At 36.1% G+C, this 19,288-nt stretch overlaps 1 protein-coding gene across 20 annotated transcripts in view; it reads right to left on the reverse strand.

Moving 5' to 3' along the window:
- GABRA2 (gamma-aminobutyric acid type A receptor subunit alpha2) overlaps nucleotides 1-19,288 on the reverse strand; it is a 162,431-nt gene that overhangs the window by 43,045 nt on the left and 100,098 nt on the right. For 10 of the 20 annotated variants that reach the window (XR_007401660.1, XR_004811296.2, XR_007401659.1 and 7 more), the window contains 2 exons: nucleotides 10,680-10,882; nucleotides 4,851-5,030 (listed from right to left, as the gene is read on the reverse strand). Coding sequence is in view for 13 of the 20 variants with exons in the window: in XM_025435663.3 (XP_025291448.1) it covers nucleotides 4,851-5,030; nucleotides 10,680-10,882 (383 nt within the window). In the remaining 7 variants the exon portion in view is untranslated. Of the gene's footprint in view, nucleotides 1-830; nucleotides 990-3,797; nucleotides 3,935-4,850; nucleotides 5,031-7,049; nucleotides 7,132-9,143; nucleotides 9,863-10,679; nucleotides 10,883-19,288 lie in introns of those variants that run through there. The other 10 variants (XR_004813025.2, XM_035712236.2, XM_035712037.2 and 7 more) reach the window with 6 other exon arrangements.

Consider the following 19,288-nt stretch of genomic DNA (forward strand, 5'->3'; position numbering starts at 1 on the left):
TCCAATCATTAGACACGCTCCAGCCACAGGGATTTTTTTTTTTTTTTTTTTAAAGACAGAAATGGGATCATGTCATCCCTCAGCTTAAATCTCTTAAATACTATCTCATAGAACTGAGAATAAAATCAATAGTTCTTATCATGGCTTCTTTTCTTTGTGAATTATATACCAGTCCCATGAAATAATTTCTTTTTTTTTTCTTTTTTTTTTTTATGCCTTTGGTCATGCTACTTCCTAGCCTGGAGTGCTCTCCCTCCATCCTCTTTTCATGTCATCAATCCACCTTCATCCTTCGGTCTTGGCTTAGTCTTGGTCCTCAAAAAGGCCTCCCTAACCACTCTATCTAGTACAGTTTTTTTGGCCATCTGCACTCTTCACAGTACTCAGTTTACTTCCATCGTGGCATTTTTCAAACTGTGTAAATCCTTTCTTTAGTTGTGGGATTATCTGATTGACATCTTCCTTTCTCCTTAGAATCTAAAGTCAATAAAGGCTGGTGCTACTTGTATACCATTATAAACTTCCACTTAGCATGATGCCTTCCACCAGGTAGGCACATAATCTGCAGCTGAATTAATGAACCTGAAAATATAAATAGCATTTACCTGCAATGTCTATACTATTATAAAATGTCTTTTTAGTTATCTAAATGCAAACAAAATCGAGCCAGCTATGAATCATTCAAAATAGTGAAGAGTGTAAGTCAACGGATTTAGAGGACCAATTGCCCTAGAACACAATTTTGAATACCAGTTATTTTCAATTAAGAATTCTCAAAATGTTCAGGTAAAATGAGACGATAAAAGGAGCTCTGAAAGTCCCAAGAGGACCTGAACACAAGCCTGGTTTTCCTGTCCTTCACTGTCATCGGGTTTCTCCTCCTCCTCCTCCTTCCCTTGCAGATGAGGCCTTCTTCCTCACCCAGCTGGAGTACAGAAGGAGAGGGGTTGAGGATCTACCATCATGAACACCATGCAACAGCTTTTCTTCTGTAAAGACACGTGTAGTTCCCACGTTAATCCCCAAGTGCATGACCGATAGCCAGATGACAGCTAACACATTTGAGCACTAGATGTGTCAGGCTGAGTGTTTGGCCTGAGAGTGTCATTTGTAAAAACTTCACTATGGGAGAGGAGGTAAATTCGACTATTAACCCCATGTTACAAATCCCAAAATGGAGGCTAAAGAAGTTTCTTGACATAACCCAGTCACTTGCCTATGAAGTGCCTGAAAAAGCACGCAAACTCAGATGTGTGTGACCATCTAAACCTCTGCTCCAAACACCATACTACATGACTTTCTCTTTGAGGAAGGTATCTGAAACCTGGGAATACACTTCGTCTTAAATTTTTCCAGTTGAAGTCTGTATCGCTAGGCCAATCTTCTAAAAAGACTCTATAAACCATTAAGTAAGTATGTAACATACAGTGTTTAGATTATCATTATATCAATTCTACCTAAACATCATTGAAAACATTATCAAATTGCATTTAGAATTTGGACCTTGGAAATGTTCCTGAACCTCTCCCTGCTTCAGCTTCTAGTTAAAAACAAAACAAAACAAAACAAAACAAAAAAAAAAGGAGGTAATTAGACCAAAGCCATAATGAACTGTTGTAAGAATTAAATGAACAAATGAGTATTCAAACCACAATGAAAAACAGTCTCTTAGTGGAGAGTATTAATGGCTATAAGTCTATCACAAGCTAAACAATGATTACTGGCTTATCAGATATATAGACAATATATTTTATATATTTGGAAGAAGACATAAACATTGCATAGAGGAGCTCAAAAAAGGTATCTTGGAAGAGGGATATTTTAGTTAGGTCAGGATTTATGGTGCATGGTTTAGATATCTTGACAAAGAAACACAAATGTGAATGTCCTTTCTTACAAGAGGGATATACAGATGAATAGAACTCTGACTGACTCTTACCTACACCCTTCCTGCCCGACTTGAGTATCCTTCAGTTGTATAGAAACCCACAGATGATGCTAAAATTATTTAACAAATTCTGAAACAGAGACATTAACAAATCAGAACTGATACTCTGACCAATCTGAATGAATATCAGCTGTAAACACCCAGAGGGCTGTACCGGTATAAAACCAGCCAAATATCACCCCTGCATGTTTGTATGTTGGTTGGTTGGCTTGTTTTTTCATCCCAACACTCTGGATACTATAAAAAGCAGTATTAAAAATAATTTTAATATATGTTTGTAACTTTTATTGACTTAGCAGAACAAAATTTCATATTTTTCTTCATTGTTCAAAGGATGGCTTCAATTTCTGAATGTAACTATAAACTTCAGAGGCAGGTTCAAGTACCTGCCAAGATGATGGCTTGGTTTCACAATGCTCTCTCTTGGAACTTGGAAACTTGGTTATTTTCAGAATCAATAGTGCAACAGTCACGAGCACTATCTTTAGTCAAACCCAGTGGTTGGCACCTGTAATTTCCTACCAATTCATTAAATGAAGCACAGGGCACCCTCAGGGTGCTCAACCTTCTCAATTCCCAGCCACAGTCCAGGAAAGCCTTTCTGGCTCAGCTCTTACAAGTCTTGTTTTAAAGAATAAAATAACTCTCCTCAGTCCATTTAAAAGTAATTGTCACAAATCTACAGTAAAGCAAATTGTTCCTATTTAAAATTATTAATAACATGCATATGGAGGAAAAATTACTATTGAATTCATAGCTGATTTACAGTTCTCAGATCTGCTAAAGCAGAGCACATAGATTAAGTCCACATAATATATCCTACTACTGTTCTTTGTAAGAAACAGATCTGCTAGTGATAGCACTAAAAAATATTCCGACTCTAGGCCATCACTAGAGATATTACCTTGCCCTATCCATTACTAACTTCTATTAAAAAGAACCAAATTGATATATTATATTATAAATCTTCTTCGAATATCATGCAAACCTCTGATCAAGGCAGACCATCAGCAGGCTAGTAGTTGGGCCAATGATTTTTGCCTAATTCTACTTTATTCAGTGCAACCCTTAGCTTACACTCAGGCCCTTGGAGCCTTGAAGACAAATCATCCAATAAAGTCTACTGTTGCATTAACTGTTCAAACCAGTAGTACTTGCCAGAAGATAATTTTTTTTAATGCTCACGTCCCTATATAAAATTTTTATTTATTTTGAGTATTAGGCAAGCTCTGACGGTTCACACTACCTAATTTCTCATAGTCTAATTTTATCATTCTGCATTTCTGCAGTGAGTGTCTTAGGTAGGCCTCTTCATATAAGAATAAGGCCAGGTATAGCTGAAAATATAAGTAAAGAAAACAATGTTAAATATGAAGAATGAAACCAAACAGGAGGAGAATGGGGGAAAAGAAGGCACATGGCTACTGCTATTTTCTACTAATTTTAAGTGACTCTTAGGCTTTTGTCACCAATACAAAGATGACTGACATAATATCTCTCACCAGAATTCTTACCCACTTATGTTTCACTAGGCTTCTCTACCTACATATTCCATAGGTAATTAAAACAGAAAATATCCAGAAATGAATTCCAGTTACTTGTACTTCCAACCTAATTCTGCACACCCTCTTATATTCCCTGACCTGTGAATATAATACCACAATGAATGTGAATGATACCACAATGGAGCCAGGAACTGATCACCAATCTACACTGACCCCCTAGTCAGATCCATTTTGCATCAACTCCACTTAAAATCACTTCTAACTGCAATAACTAGTCCTTCCAGGTGCTGCCATAGCACCCTAGTGTTTGTCTCAATAATGCCACATATACTTTTTTCACTTACTTTTTTTTCTTCCACTCAATGGTAAGCTCCTTGAAAGTATAGACTGTGCAATGCAGAGCTCCTAGCATAGTTTCTGGCACAGAAAAGGCTCAAAAAAATCTTTGTTTTAGAATGAATGACATGTACAAGAATGATTCCTGTGACAAAAAATGTATTTAGATAATATATAATATATATATGAGCATAAAGCATTCTATAGAGTAGGTCTTTATTAGATTGATAAAAACTAGATTCCCATACTGTGTCCTATAATTCTGGTATGTAAATATCTTGAAAGTCCTCAATTTTGCCATTCTACATGTTTTTGGAACTTGTTTTGCTTGTAATTGAGACTGATACAGGTGGGAAGGGGAAAAATATGACTAACCGCAAAATCAGTAAATTGGTTTTTTTACACATTATTTGGGAAAAAGAGTAAAATATGCTGCTATAGAATTTGTTGGTGCTGTTACTGAAGTGGAATGAAAAGGAAATCTAGTCCATGCTAATCAAATTTTCTATTTTTTAAACAATGTTTTTTAAAAGTCAGAATATTCTGAGTTTATTACTTCATTAGAATGTCTGAATATATATTTAAGATTCAAAACTTAAAATCGGAAAAACCTAAGATTGGAAAACTCCTGATTATAGAAATCAAAATGTCTTAAAACATGGGGCAAAACACTCTCAGCTTCCTTAGAGTATTAGATAAAATTATGTTAATAACTTGAGCAAACGCTCTAAAATATAGCCATCTATTAGCAAAGTGATCTGGGATATGAATAAAAATAATAATCACATGGTTTCAGAGTTGAAAGAATCACAGAGATTGTCCTTCAAATAAGGAAATGGAGCTCTCATAAATGTAACACTAATAAGACAGACTTTGGAAAAAATCCAAGGTAGCCAAAGTGTCAAATTTCTGCTCTTGCTATATATATACCATGTTGCTTTTTTAATCTATTGTGGCCACTAGCAAGCCCATTACTTGTAAAGCAACAACATGCTCCTTGGTCAGAAAACGCTATTGTTAACTGTCTGCTAACCGTCCTGACTGAGAAAAGTGATACTTACAGAAGATTGTTTGAAGGTTATACAGTCCATCCACTTCTCTAAGTACTCTAAAGTCTTTCCTTGGATTAAATTGGGCCATGAGAAAGCTATATACTTGGACCATATTAGCTTAGCTCCTTGAAGAATTGCCTTCACGGAGTTGTATGTTAATGTAATGCCTTCAGCTTTTATTGAAGGGGACTACAAGAGACATCAATATGAAATTCATTACTGCATTTATTGGGAAAATGTTGACATTACTTTCAACAGTACCCAGCTTTCTCTAGTATAAAACCCATATGATATTGTTTTATATAATTCAGTGTAGGAAGATATTTTCCCTAAGAAAATTTATGCTTCCATTCTTTGATTAAAAAAAAAAACAAAGTATTAACTCCCCGCCACCCACCCTCCAATGGTTTACTGTGATAGCCAAGAAGCTCAGGATTTAAAGCTCAACCCCTCTAGCCCTGGACTATAGTTAATGTTCTGGCCCAAATGGTGGACATATCTGCATTCTATTTTCCTTCATCCTGATATCCTACTTCTACTTATGTTTTATTTTATAATACTTTAAGTATATACAGTCTTTTGGTAAACTGCCTGAAATGCTTTTGGGACAAGGCAAAATGTTAAAAAAAAATGCAAATAAATGAAAAAAAAAAAACACTTGAAATGTGATGTTTTCTATGGATTGCATGGCGTGAATCACAAAACAATGGCACATTTCATGTTAGTCTAGATATCATGTTGCTAAGTCTGTGTTTTAAATAATTTAATACCTAGTGTGTTTCCAGAGGATATGCTTTTTTGGGCTAGTGTAGAACCACCGACAAGATTTAGAAACAGAAACAACCTCGAGTCACTGAAGCCCTTTATTTTTAATTTAATTCAAAGAAACTATGTGCTAACTGTTATGCCAGGTAATAGCAGAGAACATGATGAGTAGGACAAAACTATTATCCTCCTAGATCATGTAGCCTACTGTTAGAAATATTTATAGTTAAAGTATAATTTACTAAGGTTACACAAAAGGAATTTGTGCCAAGTACTGTAGAAACATGATATAGGGGTGGCAGTTACATTCATTTAGAAAGTCTCAATATTAAGTAGAATCAGATGGATATTAAGAAATTAGTAGGAGTTCATCAGTTAGGGAAGGAAAGAAGGAGCATTTTAGCAAGAGGGACCAGCACAACTAATGTCACAGAGATGTGTAGCAGCATGGATATCTGGGGACGTTTGTAATGGCTATAGGAGGAATATGAACACGGACTTTAGATCAGTATTCAATCTTGGATGCACCACCTATTAGATGTGATCCTGAGCAAGTAACTTTATATGACCAATCCCATAGTTTCTCATTTCTAACACAGAGATATTCCCAGGCATAGAGTAGTAAGTGCACAGTAAATAGCAATAAGGTTTTTCTTATTATTCAACATATAAACGAACTTACGAGAAAGCTATATACTTGGACTACGTTAGCTGAGCAGCTTGAATGATTCATTGAAAAGTTCAACAGCTAACATTAAGAATTCAACAATTCCTTAAAGAGCTGAAAAATGAAATGATTAGATTCCAATTTTAGAAAGATGACCCTAGCACTAATGTAGAGGATGGATTGGAGGGAAACATGGTAAGAGACAGTGAGAAATATAGCAAGGGCATAGTCCATGACAGAGAGAGGGGAAAATAGGCTCCATCTGTTGACAGGTTAGATGTCAACAACTCCCAAGTTGTTGGTATGGGAGATTAGGTTTTGCTGTAGATATGAATGAATGAATGAATGAATAAATGAATGGAAAAGATAGAAAACCAATTTAGAAGGTTTTATTTTTGGTTTGTTCTTTCTTTTAAGAAAAAAACGCATGTAATGATTGAGATGTTATATTCATGTAGAAACGCCTAGGGAACAGGTTGGATATATGATTCTAGAACTTAAAGGGAAGGTACGGGGTACAGTGGTGGATAATAACTTGTGGAAGTTAAGACAAAGGCCTGAGCTGTAGATGTGATCTGGTTCTATCTCATTCATTCATCCCACATTTACTGAGCAACTAATATATACAAGACCCTGTGAAAGGGCCAAGGGTAAATGATTTATTGCAATAAACATGATAATTATTATAAAGATCAGTGGAGAGGAGACATAAAAATGCAATTAGAAACTGTGATAAAGGATTCAATGCAAAAGGGCAGGCAGTTACATACACTTACAATGGATCAAATCATTAGGGGGATGCAGGGCTCAGAGGCTTCCGGAAGCTTGACATTTGTGCTGCCGATGGGTAGAGATTATCTATTAGGGGACAATAATGGGTGGACAGTATGCTTAGTGTTGCAGAAGTTCCCACAAATATCATAGTAAAACCCTTAAAAACGAATCACATATCGTGACTAGCAAAGTTAAAAACAACCATAAAATAAAGCCAAAGGACTGTCTTTGGGTATAAACAAGAGCAGTTGCTAGGGAGATTGGATCTACTCTGAACTCGGGCAGACTCTCAGGATAGAAGGAATAGAGGCAGCTGCCAGGATCTGAGGGCAAGAGGTTGATATCCTAAGGCCTGTTGTTAAGAGGGAACGAAGAGAAAACACTGCTGACTTGGGCCTGAAGTGGAGCTCTGAAACACAGCAGTATTCACGGGGCTCAATGGAGATCCCTTGAGAAAAATGAAAGATTATTATCTGATCTGAATATGTGGAGGTTACCGGTGTTCTTCAGTTAACAGAAAAATAAATGGAAAAGAAATCAGATTACAGTGAGCTGAGAGCTAAATTGAAAGTGAGAACACAGACTTTGTAAGCAACGCTCTCAAGAAGCTTGAATGGAGAAAAGGAGGATAAAATCTGTCGATGGGGGAATGGGTGACATAGGATCTGGAGACAGTTTTGGTTTTGGCCTCCACGGTAAAGTAAGCATATTAAACATACTCCTTAACTGAAAGGAAGAAGGCAATCAAAAAGAAGAAGATGGCTTCGAAGAAAGAAGAAAATACTAACTGATGGTTCAAGGTTGAGTAAAGAACAAGGAAGAACAAGAGCTGAGTTGGAAGAATGAATTAGTCCTGGGCAGGTGGAAGGGTGTTGGGTATCAGGGAAGGTCCAGAACTTGGGGCATTTTGCAAGATGGGATACTTTTGTATATGGAAGGACATAAAAACTGGATCAAACTGGATCGTCTGATTCAGCACTACATTTTAAGGATGATATGGTTTTGTTCTCTTGTTTCACACATGAGGCAGACAGTGGTGTAACATCTTGTCCAAGATCACAGAGCAGGACAGGCTGTGTCTTCGAACACAGGGCTCAATGCAGCTTGAATACGAATCGTGATTCCTGGGTTTATGTATTGGCAAAAACTAACTTTAAGGATTATCAGAGCACAGTCTACATAAAAATTGTCTGTTAAATTCTTATCTTTTTTTTCAAACATATACCGCTGAAACCTATCTTTGAGTCATTCTTCTCATGAGGCAACGTAATACTTGGCCAGTTTACAAGTGTTTAAGAACTTATCACATGCTCTTTGGATCGACAGATCATTTAACTGTGTTTACCGGTGATATCAACTTAAAAGCAGATTTCTGCCAGTCTGATAAACTTGGAAATACGCCAATATGGACAGTGGATTAAAAACTCTGTGATTCAAGAAAATCATCATCTTTTCCACTTAAAAATTAAATCTAAGGAAAACTAAAGCAGAGGTAGCTGAAAGTAGACTGTACTGAAATATTATTTTAGGCAGATATGCTAGTTAGGGGCACTTGACTTGATTTCCTTTCACTTCTAAGAACCTGATTATTTCCTAGCTAGGTTTAGGAAGCACTTCCCAGAATTCATTTGAATCAAGAAATTGGGTTGAGTACCCACTGATAAATTCACCACTGTCAAGTCCCAAAATCCCTTCCATGAAGGCAAAGAAGTCTTGTCATTGGTGTTGCACTACCGGACTTAACAAGAGAAACTCATTTATTCTTTTATTCCATAAATAATCCTGAAGTGCCTAGTAAGCGTCTGCCACTGTGCCTGGCACCTCTAGCTCTGGAAAAGTGAGTAAGAACAAGCAACATGCCGGATGTAATGTTCCGTTTAACTTAACCATGAACTTGAGCCACTCGGAACTATTGTAGAGTTTGTTGTTTTTCTGCAGATTAGGTTGGAATATCAATGATTTTACCCTAGATTTGTCTTTGTGTGATTTGATATGTGGTTTGACTCAAATCCAATATTCATTAGTACTAGGTCATTGCTTTTAGAATGCATTGAGAATGTGGGTTTTGCATTGAAAGGTACCTGTATTTTCCAAGCTCAGGGAGAAGGTATTTTATTTGATATGCCAAATCACAACGTCCATTTGATTGGCACCCTCACAGCATTAACGAGTGATATGTTAAATATCTATACAGAGCATTTATACCACAAACCACTATCTTTTGCGACATATTTATAAATATGTCTGGCATTTATAAATATAACTAGCATTTCATCTCCAAAAAAAGTATGAAAGCGCATGTGTAATTAATATAACTAAAAAGAAGTAACTGCATAGATAGCAATGAAAAAGCAGTACATTATATGGAAAATGAAAACATAAATCAACAACAAAATGTAATGGAAATGCTGAAATAATCTAGAAGTTAAGCATAGGAAATTAATCAGATTCCCTTTAATATTTACTCAGTGGCTGTTAGTATGCAAAACATTGCTTATAAAATGAAATAAACCAGCACTTATTAAAACTTACACAGTTTACAAAATTTAGCAAAAAAGAGCAAGACTTTTAAACTATAACATTCAACCATTTATATACTTAAGTGGCAAGATGGTCTTAGAAATGAGAAAAAAATTATATTTAAATAATTGATAAAGGAGCAAAATCAAGTATGTTATTCCAAATTTAATGGAAGAAGTGCTTTAATAAATATGTTGTTAAAAGAAGCCCTCCAAGTGGAACTGAACCATTAAAAAAACGTTATATCTCATTGTAATATATCCAAAGCCTCCTTTTAATGCAGATGAATAATAATCTATAAAGAAGAAATGGAAAGCTGTTATATTAATGATCAAAACTCTCACTAGCTTCAGTACTTGCAACCTAAAAACAGACACCAATAATTCCCAAAGAAATTACTCTTAAAAACAATAACTCCTATAGCCTACATGAGCAACTTAAAATTTCTAGACATTCTAGTACCTACTTACTTATTTATTTCATACACCATGGGAAAGCAAACAATATTGCCTGAACTTTTATATCCAAACAACGGAGATGGGAGTAGGTGAAGCGTATTTCAACCCATTGAGAGGGCCTGAAATCCCACAAAGGTAAAAGTTAATGCCCACTTTCTTTTCCAAATCTCTCCACTATAAAGCAGTGTGGTATTGAAGAGCATGAGTTTAATGGTCAGGTGTGCCTTCAAGTATACTTAATTAACTATTTGTGTGAGCTTGGGTAGTAAACCACTTCACTAAGTCTTAGCTTCTTCATCAGAAAAATGAAAATTAAAAAGAGACCCTACTTGTAAAGTCTAAAGATTACATGATAGGACATATGTAAAAAACTCAGCACAATGCCTGACACACAGTCAGAGCTCAACAGATGCTAGGGAGTGGTTTTAACAGGAGTCATACTGTAATAAGTACTCCTAAAGGATTTCAGGCAAGAGCATACTTTAAAAGAAATCTGAATGATTCATATATATCTAAATCTGTGCCATATATATATATATATATATAATTTGCATTTGAATGTTCTTAATGTCAATTTTTAGGAACAGATCTGTTATAAGCTAAATCTGTTAGGGGGATTCTCTTAATCATTGTAAGAAGGAAATTCTCACTTACCTTGTCATTTACTACACTCTTCCCATCCCAAGCCCATCCTCTTTTGGTGAAGTAGTTAACAGTTGCAAATTCAATTAGGGCAGAGAACACAAATGCATAACAAACAGCAATAAACCAGTCCATGGCAGTTGCATATGCCACTTTGGGGAGGGAATTCCGAGCACTGATGCTTAGAGTTGTCATTGTTAGAACAGTTGTTACTCCTGCAGGAAGACAGGTACCAAAACATCAACCGATATTAGCAAAACGGAACTGGAAATATTCCTTTGTTCAAGGCTACTTTCATTGCCATTTCTATCCACTTCAAAAAAAAAATAGTAACTGGAAGAACAGGGCAAAGCTGATAATCACAAACGGCTATTATAATTCTTAAAGTAATAACTGAAGTGCTTTCAGTTTTCATTTTGTTTCATTTTGTTTGTACAAATCTCCTCTTCTCTTTTTAGTATTCTTAAGGTTAAAAAGACTGGTGATACTGAAAGTAGAATTTCCTATGAAGAAAGCAGTTACTTTAAATTGATCCATTGCGCCTTAACATTCATTTTTTAAAAATCCTACACAAAGCCTCACATGAATTTGTTCATCATTTATTTAAATCATGCTCAGCAATGGACCAATCATCCACACCAGCGATCACAATGGAACTATGATTAAAGTTCTTTATTCTTAGGATAGCTACTTAAATGTGAAATTAATTCTGGATCACTTAGCATTGTGAGAACGTAATTTCTTTCACAATGAAGCCTAGAATCTATAGAAAATAAAACAAGCAACTAAACCTCAAACTTTATAAAAATGCAAATCACTACTTTTAAGGAATATTTTATGCCTCTGTTGGTTTAAAAAGTAATTTAGTCCCTTTCACTGTAAGGCTTTTCTGCCAGTAGTCAGGGAAGTCACAATAATTAAGTGAAAAGGAAGCAATAACTCAGGAGGTAAGTTGCAATATCAACTGTCAAAATGTCTGCAATTACCTGTTTTATCAGCGATCCAATGGAAGTTTAATTATATACATACGAGATACATTAAATTAAAAGAGAGTTAAAATGTTAAAGAAACGTTCATCCATATATTACAGTTTTATTGTATTGTAGTATTTGCTTTCCCTTAGGATACATAAAGCAGCTTTCTCTTCTCATCTACAATAGAGTCAGTAATTCAAAACAGCAAAATAATTCTATTTAATCATGAGTGAGTACATCTAAGAATATGATGGTAGTAGTAGGAATAAAAAGCAGAAAAATAAATTTAGTTCACCTGCTGCTAAGTCAAAAAAAGCACATTTACAGAAATACATTGTCCTTTCATGCACCAAACTGAGAGGTTTGAGATGGCGAGGATGTTTTCTTTTGGTCCGGGGGAGTAATTAAATGGAAGACATGACAGGTACAACCACACATACCCCTGACCAAAACCATATCCTCCCCCCAACCCCTAAATGCATGTCCACGTACACGCACGCGCACACACACACACACCCACGATACAGCAATGCAAATGACAAATCAATACATGAAAATATACTTAACTTCCTAGCAGATAAGGAAACACAAAGTGATAATGATACCTTTTTAAAACCATATAGTCATCAAAATGTTAGCAAATATTAAAAGGTTTACACTATGGTAGCGTTGAGGAGAATGTGGGGCAATGGACAACCTCTCTCAATAGGAATTACAAATTGGCGTCATATCCAAGAAACGTTACCTAATCCAAAGTTATAAATATTTATTTATGTTTTATTTTTTTTAAATTTTATTTATTTATTCATGATAGAGAGAGAGAGAGAGGCAGAGACACAGGCAGAGGGAGAAGCAGGCTCCATGCACCGGGAGCCCGACGTGGGATTCGATCCCGGGTCTCCAGGATCGCACCCTGGGCCAAAGGCAGGCGCCAAACCGCTGCGCCACCCAGGGATCCCTAAAATTATAAATATTTAGACCTATGTTCTCTTCTATGAGTTCTAGACTTTCATTATTTTTTAAATATTTTATTTATTTATTTGAGAGAGAGAGAGAGAACAAGAGGTGGGAGGGGGAGAAGGAGAGAAAGAGAGAGAAGCAGACTCCCTGCTGAGAAGGAAGCCTGATGCTGGGGTTGATCCCAGGACCCTGAGATCATGACCTGAACCGAAGGCAGACGTGTACCCACTGAGCCACCCCGGGTGCTCCCTAAAAGTTTTATACTTTTAGTTCTGACATGTAGGTCTTGCTCCATTTGGGAGTAATTTTTTTTTAATTTTTTTTTTATTTATTTATGATAGTCACAGAGAGAGAGAGAGAGAGAGAGAGGCAGAGACACAGGCAGAGGGAGAAGCAGGCTCCATGCACCGGGAGCCCGACGTGGGATTCGATCCCAGGTCTCCAGGATCGCGCCCTGGGCCAAAGGCAGGTGCCAAACCGCTGCGCCACCCAGGGATCCCGGGAGTAATTTTTATGTATGTTGTGAGGTACATGTCCAAAATCACTTTTTTGGCATGTGGATAGCCAGTTGTACCAGTACCATTTGCTGAAAGACTTTTCTTTCCCTATTTTGAATGGTCTTAGGATTGTTGTTGAAATTAACTGACCATACGACAGCAACTTCATATTATATGTGTCTCTTGAGGCAAGGGAAATAAAACCAAAAAATAAACTACTGGGATTTCATCAAAATAGAAAACGTCTGCACAGCAAAGGAAGCAATCAACAAAACTAAAGACAACCTATGATGTGGGAGATATTTGCAAATGAGTATCTGATAAAGGGTCAGTATCCAAAACATATAAAGAACTTATCAGCTCAAAAAATGAGCCCCCAAAATGAATAATCCAATTAAAAAATGGGTAGAAGACACAGACATTTTTCCAAAGAAGACATACAGATGGTCAACACACACATGAGAAAATGCTCAACATCACTGATCATCAAGGAAATACAAATCGAAACTACAATGAGATGCCACCTCACACCGGTGAGAATGGCTAAAATCAACAACACAGGAAACAACAAGTGTTGACGAGGATGTGGACAAAGAGCAACCCTCTTGCACTGTTGCAAACTGGTGCAGCCACTGTGGAAAACAGTACGGAGGTTCCTCAAAAGTTAAAAATAGAATTAATAAAATTCTATTCTAATTAATAGAATTACCATATGATCCAGCAATTGAACCACTAGGCATTGACCCAAATAATATGAAAAGAGTAATTCAAAGGGATATATGCACACCAACATTTATAGCAGCATTATCTATAATAGCCAAATTATGGAAACAGCCCAAGTATCCATCGGTAATGAATGGATAGAGAAGATGTGGTGTCTGTATGTCTGTATGTGTGTGTGTGTGTGTGTGTGTGTGTGTGAGATGGAATATTATTCAGTCACAAAAAAAGAATGAAATCTTGCCACTTGCAACAAAGTGGATGGAGCTATAGAGCATTATGTTAAACAAAATAAGTCAGTGGGGGAAAGAGAATTTTCATTTCACTCAAGTCTGGACTGTAAGAAACAAAATAAATGAGCTTAGGGAAAAGAGAGAGAGAGAAACAAAGAAACAGACTCTTAACTCTAGAGAACAAACCGAGGGGAGGTGGGTAGGGGGATGGGGCAAATAGGTGATGGGGATTAAGGGGCACACTTGTGATGAGCACTGGGTGTTGTGTGGAACTGCTGTATGTACACCCGAAACTAACATCACACTGCATGTTAACTAGAATTTAAACATTTGAAAAAAAAAAGAAGAAGAAATCAACTGACCACAGATATATGGGTTTGTTTCTGCACTTTTGATTCCACTAATCTGCACATTGACCCTTAAGCAAATTTCAAACTGGTCTGATGACTGTAGCTTTAGAGTTAGTGTTGACATTGGGAAGCTTGAGGCCTCCAACTTTCTTACTCTTTTCCAAGATTGTTTTGGCTATTCAGGTTCCCCTTGCATTTCCATGTGGTTTTATGATAAATTGGCTCATTGCTGCAAAAAAGATTGTTGGAATTTTGATAGGTGTTGCATCTAAGCTACTGTTTGGGGCAGTATTGTCATCTCAATCCCTGAACGCAGGATACCTAGTTAGCCTTTATAATTTTTCATAGACATATGTAATATATATCATATATATATCATATATATATATGTAATCTGTTTATTCAGAGCTTCTTAAATTTCCTTTAGTAATGTTTTGTAGTTTTCGGTGTACAAGTCTTTCGCCTTTAATTCTATTTACAGGTATTTTATGTATTTGGATGCTAATGTAAGTGGAAATATATTCTCTTTTTTTTTGGAAATATATTAATTTCCTCTTCAGATTGTTCATTGCTAGTGTAGAGAAACGCACAACTGATTTTTTGTGTTGACGCTGTACCCTGTAACTTTGCTGAATGTAATTAGCTCTAATAGTTTTTATGTGGTTTACTAAGGGTTTTTCTATACATAAAATCATGTCATCTGTAAATAGAGTTTTAATTCTTCCTATCCAAATTGGATGCCTTTTATTTTTCGTTCCCACCTGACTGCACTGGCTAGAACCTGCAGTATAATGTTGAGCAGCACTGATAAAGGCAGACATCCCTATCTTGCTCCTGATATTAGCACAGAAGCTTTTAATCTTCACCTCTAAGTACGATGTCAGGTTGAGAAAGTCCTTTTCTCCTGCCAGTTTGTTGAGTGTTTTTATTACGAAAGGATGTTGTGTTTTGTTTTTAATGTTTTGAGATGATTTCATGTTTTTCCTACACTCCATAAAAATGTTGTTTATATTGATTTTTTGTACGTTGAACCAAAGTTTCATTCCTGGGATAAATGTCATTGGGTCATCACATCTAATCCTCTTTATATGTGGCTGACTTCAGCTCGCTAATATTTGGTTGAAGACATCTATATTTCTAAGGGATATTGATCTGCAGAGGCTTTTTTTTTTTTTTTTTTACTTGTTATTTCTTTGTTTTTGGTTTTCTTGGTAAAAATGGCCCAAGTCATTGGGTATGAGTCAAGAAGATCTCTCATTTATTTTCTCAGAGTTTGAGAAAGAATAGTGTTAATTCTTTTCTCAATGTTTGGTAAAATTCACCAGCAAGGTTATCTGGCCTTGGATTTTTATTGATTTTTTTTGTTATTACTTACTTCATAGCTTTACTTGTTTTAGACTTGTACAGACTCTTCCGTCATTTTTTTGTAATTTGTTGTTTCCAGTCATTGGTCCATTTATTCTAGGTTATCTAATTTGGAGGGCTACAATTGTTAACAGAGTCCCTTAAATCTTTTTTTATTTTCATAAGATCAGTAGTAATGTCCCCTCTTACTTCCTAAATTTATTAATTTGAGTCTTCTCTCTTTTTTTCTTGGTCAGTCTCGCTAAAGTCTTGTCAATTTAGTTGATCTTAATAGCTGTGTGTTGATTTTCTACATTGATATTTCTATTCTCTATTCCACTAATCTCTGTTCAAATTTGTATTAATTTTCTTCTTCTTGCTTTGGGTTGTGTTTGCTTTCACGGAAACAAAGGCAAAAACAACAACTAAAACATCTGCCTATAAATGCTCTCAGTGACATCTTCCGTGTTACAACTTTTGCACCAGGGAATTCTGAGTCTGGCAATTTACAAAGGGAAGCCTTTTGCAAATGTCTCCCAAGAAGACACCATAAAGTGATGACAGTACTTTGTGAAGGAGCTCCACTTTCCTCTCCCCAGTACCAGGAGGCCTTTATTTGGAATTTCTTGCTCCACCATTTTTGCTGGTATCTACCCTAAGCCCCAGCAATTCTTCTAGATGGGGCAGGGTAGTATAAAAGAGTGAGCATTGCTATGTCCTCAGATGGCCTCACGGTCAGACGGCTTGGGTTTGAATCCTGCTCCCCAACTGTTAATGTGACTTAGAGCGAGTTCCTCAACTATTCTCATTACTTTCCCCAACTATAAAATTGAATTATAAACTATACCCTCTCAAGGAGCCTCGGTGTCCATCAAAAGATGGATGGATAAAGAAGATGTGGTCTATGTATACAGTGGAATATTCCTCAGCCATTAGAAACGACAAATACCCACCATTTGCTTCGACGGGGATGGAACTGGAGGGTATTATGCTGAGTGAAGTAAGTCAATCAGAGAAGGACAAACATTATATGGTTTCACTCATACAGGGAATATAAAAATTAGTGAAAGGGAATAAAGGGGAAAGGAGAGAAAATGAGTGAAAATATCAGTGAGGAAGACAGAACATGAGAGACACCTAACTCTGGGAAACGAACAAGGGGTGGTGGAAAGGGAAGTGGGCGGGGGGTTGGGGTGACTGGATGACAGGCACTGGGGGGGCACGTGGCTGGATGAGCACTGGGTGTTATGCTATATGTTGGCAAATTGAATGAACTCCAATAAAAATAAAATTAAAAAAAAAGACTATGTTGTTTAGGTTAAGTATGCATTTGGCACAAAGCTTGGCACGTTGCAAGTATTCAGTAAATGTTAGCTATTTTGATTCTTGTTTTTGTCATCACTACTTCTATTATTAAAAATCTTTCAAAAAAAAAATCTTTCTTCCTGAAATGACAGCAGGAAAATACATAGTGATAGTGATACACAATGTTCTTTACATGAACATGTCTTATAAAAGTAAAAAAAAGTGGCAAACACTAGCATATTCATTGACTGGGCAAAAGTTTTTTAAATTGTTGATTACCTACATTAGTAATACGACAATATTACAAAGAGTAAGGTAGGGTTATTTATTGACTGCAGATATATCCACAACACATTTTGCTTAAAAATACTTCATGATTCAATTTTCATGAAAATATATGTACTTGGATTTGTGTCTCAATGTAGGTATACCTGCATGAGCTTAGTAAACAAAAAATAAAATTAAAAAGGACACTTCAAAAAATAAATGAAAAATAAAATTCAAAAGGTTCAAAAATAAAATTAAAAAGGTTACCACCTTGGGGAAGAAGGAATTTTGGGAGTTTGGATGGATGAAATAGAAAATGGGCTTATGACTGATTTTTAGTTTTATTTCTTTGGTATTTTGCCAGAAAAATGTGAAAAGATAAAATCTGTAAGGATACAATCTAAGATTGTATTAGTTACTTTGGGGAATTAACATTGAAGGGAATACATTTTTCCTTTTCTCCTGCAGTGAACTTGCTTTGCTTTTGCGATAAGAAAAAAAATACAAAAATTTTAATTTAAACAAGAGATAGTTGATGACATTTATCATTTGCAATTCTACTGTGAATTTCTGGGAATGACTGATGGCTATGTTGATGTTAATTTAAAGAAAATCTATCAAAAAATGCAAGTTCAAATTATGGCACACCATAAATTTAATTACGATTCTAATTCTACACCGCTAGTTTAAAATTAGATCTGGGCCTAGGCATTCAAACCAATAAAGTATTGTAGCAATTTCAATATGAATCTACTATGAGGCTATTTTTCCCCATATTCATATCTTCCCCATATCTAAATTTTATTTTCTTTCGTCTGATTTTGTAAACTCTATAATAAAATTGTTAACACTAAGTTTTTTTCTCCTTCCCTTTTTTCTTTCCACTAGAAGGATATGATTCTCATATGCCAGCTTTCTGTCTGGGAGCTACGCTTGTTCCCATCACGTTACAAATAGAAGAGTTGGGCATTAAAGAGGTGCACGTACCTGGAAAGTTCACAGACCTTCTACGTGCCCGCCCCTCAAACAATGGGCATTTTTCTCTACTTCCTAGGGCCTCCAAAAATAAATATTCCCACATTTCTTTAACAGACTATCTCTGTCCTTAACTCCTCTGTGTGACTGCCCTACCTCAATGCTTCCCTGGGAAGCTTACGTTTCTTTTTCAGTAAAATAAAAGGCAAGTATCTTAAAGTGCTTTTAGCACTAAAATTCTGTGCGTATGTGTGAAATATGTGACCATTCTCCATATTCAGACCATATCTAACATGCAGCTCTTTGAAATTCTAGTTTTATTCTACGTTAGTATTTCTTTTTTTCAAGGTATAGGTGCCAAAACCTCCACTCATAGTAGCTGAGCAGATCGTGTAAAGGAATGCTAAGTGTTAGATGCAAATATGCCCTAAGAGAATAAAATCAAAGCAGGGGGAGAGATTTCGGCACAGAGACTGGGAGCACCATGGCCTGATGCCTAAATCTGAATCTCATGATCTTGGGGAAATTCCCTAGCCCCTTCGTTCCACAGTATGCTCATCTGTGAAGTGAGGATTAAGAATAGAGTTTCCTGGGGTGCCTGGGTAGGTCAGTGTTTAAGCATTCCACTCATGATTTCGGCTCAGGTCTTGATCTCAGGGTGGTGAGGTTGGAGCTCGGCGTCGGGCTTGAGATGCTCTCTCCCTTCCCTTTGCCCCTCTCCCCCTGTCCCACGTGTGCAAGCCCTCTCTCTCAAATAAACGAATAAAATCTTAAAAAAGAAAAAGAAGAATGTTTTCCTATAATGTAGTGATCAAATGCGTTACTTCATGTCAAGCAGTGTCTTCATTATAAAAAGACAGCTCAGGGCACGAGCTAAAAGATACATTACCCTGAAAGCAAAGTCAAGACAGATTTAAATCAGAGAAATGAAATGAAATGAAATGAAATAATAAAATAAAATAAAATAAAATAAAATAAAATAAAATAAAATAATAA

The sequence above is a fragment of the Canis lupus genome, chromosome 13 (assembly GCF_003254725.2).
Source record: "Canis lupus dingo isolate Sandy chromosome 13, ASM325472v2, whole genome shotgun sequence".
NCBI lineage: Eukaryota > Metazoa > Chordata > Mammalia > Carnivora > Canidae > Canis > Canis lupus.